Source organism: Gavialis gangeticus, unplaced genomic scaffold (assembly GCF_001723915.1).
Source record: "Gavialis gangeticus isolate Ggan-Ray unplaced genomic scaffold, GavGan_comp1, whole genome shotgun sequence".
Classification (NCBI taxonomy): domain Eukaryota; kingdom Metazoa; phylum Chordata; order Crocodylia; family Gavialidae; genus Gavialis; species Gavialis gangeticus.
Genome location: NW_017729032.1, coordinates 253,353,249 through 253,360,047, shown reverse-complemented (window position 1 = coordinate 253,360,047; position 6,799 = coordinate 253,353,249). Strand labels below are relative to the sequence as shown.

The 6,799-nt window shown below is 47.7% G+C and overlaps 1 protein-coding gene across 3 annotated transcripts in view; it reads right to left on the bottom strand.

Annotated features, from left to right (window-relative positions):
• PROS1 (protein S (alpha)) overlaps positions 1 to 6,782 on the bottom strand; it is an 82,549-nt gene extending 75,767 nt beyond the window's left edge. For 2 of the 3 annotated variants that reach the window (XM_019525733.1, XM_019525734.1), the window contains exon 1: positions 6,637 to 6,781. In XM_019525733.1, coding sequence (XP_019381278.1) covers positions 6,637 to 6,700 — 64 coding nt within the window. In that variant the 5' untranslated portion in view covers positions 6,701 to 6,781. Of the gene's footprint in view, positions 1 to 6,636 lie in introns of all 3 variants that reach the window. The other variant, XM_019525735.1, reaches the window with a different exon arrangement.
• Between the last annotated feature and the right edge of the window lie 17 nt (positions 6,783 to 6,799).

Here is a 6,799-nt window from a genome sequence, read left to right as displayed (position 1 = left end):
ATGCATGTAGCAGGGGGAGCCCCCCCCACCCCGCCCCGCACTCCCTGGACAAGCCATGGCTCCCCACCCTGGCTATGCAGTGCCTGCCCCTACCCCAGCCCCACTCCCTCCCTCACCGTGGGGGCCTCAAAATGCCCCCCCATGCCCCTTCCCCACCACAGACTTACCAGCCGGATGATGCTGTCCATGCTTCTAGGCTGAGCTCCTGGCTGCATGCATGCTGCAGCTGAATATGCATGCGGCATTTATGGGCAACATTACTGGCCACCTGAGCCAAAAAAGCCAAATGCCAGTAACATCAATTTTCCTTTTATCAGTGCTGATATGAATCCAATATGGAACAATGTATCAGTGCACCTCTTTCATTTGTCCTTTGCTAGTGATTGCTCTCTGGTGGCAAGAGCAACTAACCCCTGTATGCTTCAAACTATGTTAAGGCCAGTCTATTAAATGATCAGGAATTCAGGGATGCAACTGGCTGGCTTTGTACAGCAACAAAACTGAATATCACATACAGATAGCCTCCATGACGTACATCTAATTTTCTATGATAGGCTTGTTAGGGTATAAGCACAGGGTTACATTGTAAACTAATGCCAACAGCTATCACATGACCATACTGTAGCACAGGATGCGCAAAGTACAGCCCACAGGCAGGATCAGGCCAGTGGCAAATTCCATTTCCCAGCAGCCCTTGCTCAAGTCACTGTGGTTGGTTTCCATGGAGATCCCAGCAACAGCGATGTGACAGTATGGGGCCAGGTTTCCATGGAGACCAGCCCTAGCAGCACTGGCAGGGTGCACAACTGGGCAGGGAGCTGCTCTGGAGCTGGGGCCTTGCAGCAGTCACAGCATGGTCTGCAGCTTGGGCAGACCCATCTGCAGCACTGCACACCACCTGCACCACACATGCAGGCATTCCCCACAGTGCTAATTTACAGCACGGGTGGTTTTGACAACAGAGATCCCAATGTCAAGAAACCCACACCTAAAAAAAGCAGGGCAGTGCACATGTCAGCAGCATGCGCCACTCGAAACCTGGAATCTGGATGGCTGGAGCCACACTGGCTGCCAGCCTGACTCCCTGTTGCCGGATCACCACAGCTGCAGCCCCTGGAGACCCCCCACAAGGACCATAGGTAAGGCTGCTGAGGCCAGCCCAGGTGCTAGCCCCAAGACTCCCCAGCCCACCCGAAGTAATGTGCTATGCACCAGAGCATGCATGCACGGGCATTCCCCAGGGACAAGTAGTAGCAGCACATAGCATGTCACTGCTGTTTGCACCCGGGAAAACGCACATTCCCACTCATGGGGACATGCCCCTGGAGTCTTGGTTGGGATTTTGTATAACCTAGGCTGAAGCCTATATAGCTGGGGCTATGCAAAACCATTGATACCCAAGCTGGCTAGGGTAAAATTAACATGTGTATATGTCAACATATGCTGAAAAATCTTAAGACCTGTGATCTGATTTAGTGATTCTTTACCCTGTGTACTCAAAACATGTAGGAAATTGACTCCCAAGGCATAGATTTCTGAAGGTGCCAAAGACCATTTTCTCCTTTTATACTCTGCCTTTTGGAAAATGAAAATTCTCTGCTTGGTCATGTAATTCACCACATATATGAAGAAAATTCTGGATGTGGTAGAAGGGAATGGACTCTTTTAAGTTTTTCTCAGTCCTAATCAAAGACAACCACTTAAGTCATACCTAAGGAGACTGGTGTGGCATCTTTACATTGTGAGGGACAAAAGGTAGCTTAAAGCTCTAGTCTTGTTGATAAAGCTTTATAAGATAAGAGTAACATATGCAGGGCTTTAAAAAAATTCCATACTGGTGAATATCCCAAGTCTTCAATTTCCAGTAAGTCTAGTTGGTAGCTAGTTATCAGAAAATGCTTGTTAAGTGTGTATTCCTGAGAATGTGACAATCACATGAAGTGATCTGAATCTCTCTCTTTTTTAATACAATGTGTGGAGCTAAATAAGGAAATGACTCCCCACTTCAGATAACCAGTTCAGTCTTAAATCCCATGAATTTTCAGGTCTAAAACAAAATCTTGCTTCACTTGTAACTTCCACATTTTTCTATTATGTTGAAGTTAGTGCAAGAAATGTTTTGGTCTGTTTGGTGAACTGCTGGTCTTTGTTTACACAGATCCTGCTGTACTCTACAAAAATCTCTTATCTATACTGCTGCCTGTATGATTACTGGAACTTGAATGAACTTTTAACTCTCAAATCATTAGTCAACCCTTCAGCAAACATAAGCGGCTGGATATCAGTATAGCTGAAGGCCAATGAAAACCTCACAATTAATTTCAATAGGCACTGGATGAGCCGTTAATTATATTATGATTATTTACCAAGTAGCTATGTAATGCTTTTGCAAGAAATAAAGCCACAGATTCTCTTGTACAACCTAGGCACTTAAAAAACTACTCTGGTGTTGCAGATCAGTCATAAACCTGGCTTTACAGAACTGGTTAAGCAGAGTTTACAGTTACTTTATGGAGCAAACTCTAAAAAATGTAAATGACACAGTACTGTGCTACAAACTTGAAACCATCCATGGATATAGCTGCTATATAGCAGCTAACTTCCTAGATCCTCAACTCAGAGTTTTCTGAAACTCTCAGTTAATCCCAACAGTTTCCAGTGGGACTCTACATGCAAAAGTTATCTCATATTGCAGGCAGGTGAAAAGTAAATCATTTAATTTCTTCTTTTTAGTTCTTCCCCCAGGTGAGGTGATGCAAAAAGGTCCATGTTTTTACCTCTTTGTGAACATGTTTTGAAAGTGGAATTTAGGTCCTGACTTTTGACAATATGTTCCATGTGTCTCAAAGAAACAGCAAAGACCTTTTTGTTTAACGGGTACTTCTATGTACTTTTTGCTTAGTTCTCATATTGAACTTTTTGTTGTCGAGTTCAACATAATAAAGATGCAGTCTAATGCCCCTGTACTGTAATAGTGTCTGCGAGATGATACCCAGGATCTCAGCTGGACTCCAGTGATATTGCTGAAACTCTAATCAGGAATATGTGGATCTCAGTCTAGGACAGAGAGCTTTTAAGGCATATATACTTGAAAACCACATCATGATTCACAGGCATTAGAGACATAAATTAATTCTGTTATTGCCTAACTTCTGAATGCTTTGGAATGCAGCCTTGATGTGCTCACTATCTCTTTTTTTTTAGATAAATTAATCAACACTGAGTGAACAGAAGGAACTTAGAAGTTCCTGTTTAACCCTTCATATAATAATAAAAGCACTAGAGCTGCAGTGCTCAAACTCTGGCCTGTTGGCCAAATGTGGCCTACGCAGGCATCACATCTGGCCCACCGGAGTCCCCATGGGTCAGGAAATTTGGTGGCAAATTCTCCCCCCTGCCAAATTCTCAATCCCTAAGCCTCTCAACCTGGTTGAAGACAGGCCACACCATGCCCTATGCCCCATTCTCCTCCCCGCACTGCAGGGTGAGACTTGCTCCCTTCTCCCCTGGGGACAAGTCACTTCCTTTTCCCCCTGCAGGGCTGGGTCAAACTCCCTTCCTCCCCACCTGAGGCAAGTCAAGTCCACCGCATCACCACAAGGGCCAAGTGAAGCTCCCTTAACCCCCTGCAGGGCTGGGTTCAGGCCAGGCTGACCCTTGCCCTCCACTGGCCTGTGGTCTGACCAGGCACTGCCCATCTGGCCCATCAGGAAAAAATGTTGAGCACCACTGAACTAAGGGGTTCTTGATTAAATTAAAAGGTAACATATTTAAGCTACATAATTACAAGAGTTTTTTAAGGGTTGCAACCATTTCAAAGTGATACCCACTATTACAGACAAAAATAGTTTGGTTCAAAACAGATTCATCATTTACATGGATAAAAACAGCGGAACTGGTTACAATAAATACAATAATGTTTGTTTTTAAAGGATATCCATCCTCATGCTTCAGGGGCATAAATTAAGCACCAGCCACAAACTGTATGGACCCGTGTGTTTATTAGCCCTTTTTCTTAGCATCACTTGGCATGGTTAACTAGTCAGGGCAACAGCTAGGATACAGGACTAGATGGAACAAAGGGGTCTGGCACTGATTTGACAATTATTTTCGGATACAACTGTAAATGTTGATGGAAAACCGTGGCAGGAGAAATAACGAAGGGAAACCAAAAGAAACAAGCAAACAAAAAAGAGGCATACAGACAGAGGAAAATGATGGGGGGTTTTCTATGATCTACACAAAAATAAGTTAGGAAATGAACTTTCATCCTGCTTTACTGTCATTTTCACAGTCAGAAATCCTCTAGCATTTCAACTAAGGCTTAAATAGTAAACATTAGCTTTCCTTCTGGGGGTTTAATCATTAGTAAAACAGGTCAAAACCAGGCTTACATTCTTTGCGGCTCTTATTTTGCTACGGCCACTAATTACTTCCCTTTCACCAAGTTGGCTGTTTCTAACACCGGACTCAAAATCACAAGTGTAATTTTAAAACTCTGCTGTTTCTTAAAAACTCAGAATCTCACAAGAATACTCATTGATGACAGCAAGTGCTCCTTATCTGTACACATCCAGACCTCCAGGCCCAGCGAAAGACTCAGAGCTGAGCCTAGTGTTCAAACAGATGACACCCGTCTAACATTGCTACCTCTTGAATATTTCTTTTCTTCCCCCCACATATAGGCGACTGGTAGGGGAATCACAGCGGGGGGAGGGGGCCACATGAGCCCCCTGAGAGGGCCATCCCTGCTGCCAATGCCACCAGCGGCATCTGCGGGTGCCTGCCAGCCCCAGCCCTGCTGCCAGCTTCTGCAGGTGCCCCCCCAGACTCAGGAGGCACCAGTTGCCCATGCCCCCACAGTAGCTGTGTGGATACCAGGCACATCTTTTCATCTCCCCTCATCTCACTTTATGTCTGCAACCAGATTAGCAGTCATGATCCTACCCAGCTGGAAAGCATCACCTGAGTATGCAGCTTTGGACTGGTGCAGTTCAGTCAACCCTCAGACAATAATTGCTCAAATGAAGAAAATAAATGAGTAGTAAATCTGAAGCACCAACATCCAAGTGCTTTTATATAGTTTTGTTTTTGTTTTGGGGTTTTTTTATGGTCCCCAAACTATTTAGATTCAAGGCAGCCCTCTACAGAGTTGAGGCCCCCTTTGATAGACTCAGGGCACCTCTCAGAAAAGACCTTCCCTCCATTCTTGCTCCTTTTTTGGACTACAGAAAAAGAACAGAGTGATTCTTCTGTTGCGAAGAATTTGGAACAAAAAAAATACATTAAAGCACTTGCATGTTGCCATTTGCAATTCTTTGGTCACAAGCCACGTTATCCTTCAGACTCCCGATCTTGAGCAAGGGGTGAAGCTCAGCGACCTGCGCTGTAAAGGCGGTTCTAGTGCCAGGAGAGCATGTTTTAGCAGTTAAACCAGTGGTTCTCAACCTGTGTGGAATCAAGGCATCCCTCCAGAAATCTGAGACACATTTTGATAGGCTCAATGCACCCCTCAGAAAATGCCAACTCTCAGTTCCTACCCCTTTTCAGACCACAGAAAAATAAGAACATAAGAACTGCTGTTGACTGCATCAGACCACAGGTCAACCTTGCCCAGTGTAGTGTGTCACACAGTGGCCCCAGCCCCAGACTCCTGTGTCACTCAGTGGCCCAAGCGAAGCTGGCAGCATACCTGACCAGAAAGAAGGCTCTGGCTGGGAGGACTCCTGGGGACGGCAGGGCTGCATTCATGTCCCTTGTGCACCCACACCTCTGGACAGAGCTTCACTGGGCAGCACCCATGGGCTCCCTGGACTCATTCAAGGGCCAGTGGGTGCTGCCTGGTGTGCCCTGCTCTGTGCTTGAAGCCTGTGCCCTCACGCCCCTGGTTTCTCTACAGCTGGCCCCCAAAATCAACTGAGGTATGCCCAGTAGTTTCCCCGATAGCAGAGTGTCCATGTGTGTGTCCCTGTGTCTGTGTGTGTCCGTGTGTGTTCCTGCCTGTGTGTCCCTGTGTCCATGTGTGTATCCTGTCTGTGTGTCAGTGTGTCCCTATGTCCATGTATGTGTCCCTGTGTGTCTGTCTGTGATTGTGTATCCCTGTGTGTGTCTGTGTGCATCCCTGTCTCTACGCATGTGTCCATGTCCATGTGTGTCCTGTCTGTGTGTGTCCCTGTGTCCATGTGTGTGTCCTGGCTGTGTCTGTGACTGTGTATCCCTGTGCATGTGTGTCTGTGAGTCCTGTCTCTGTGTGTGTCCCTCCCTGTGTGTCCCACATCTGTGTGTGTGTCAGTGTGTGGTCCTTGTGTCCATGTGTCTGTCCCTGTCTGTCTGTCTCTGACTGTGCATCCCTGTGTGTGTCCCTATCTCTATGCGTGTCCCCCTCCCTGTGTGTGTCCCATGTCCATGTGTGCCCTTGTGTATGCTTGTGTGTGTCCCTGTCTCCGTGTGTGTGTCCCCGTGCCCGTCTCTGTGCGTGTCTATATCCCTGCCTGTGTGTGCCCCTACAGCCCCCAGCGGCCCTCGCCCCGGGGGCAGGAAGCGGAGCTTTCCCGTCCGTGGGGCGGCCCGGGGGGGGCGCTGGGCCCACCCCACCCCCCCTTCTTTCCCCTTGGGGCGCGGGAGCGCAGTACTCACAGACGCGGGCCTCCGTGAGGGCCAGGAGGACGAGCAGGCACTCGCCTCCCGCCAGCGGCCTCATGGCGGGGCGGCCCGGGCTGCTGCTGCTGCTGCTGCTGCTGCTGCGGGCTCCGCTCGCTCCGGCCGGGCCGAATGCAGCCGCGGGCAGCAGCGGCGGCGG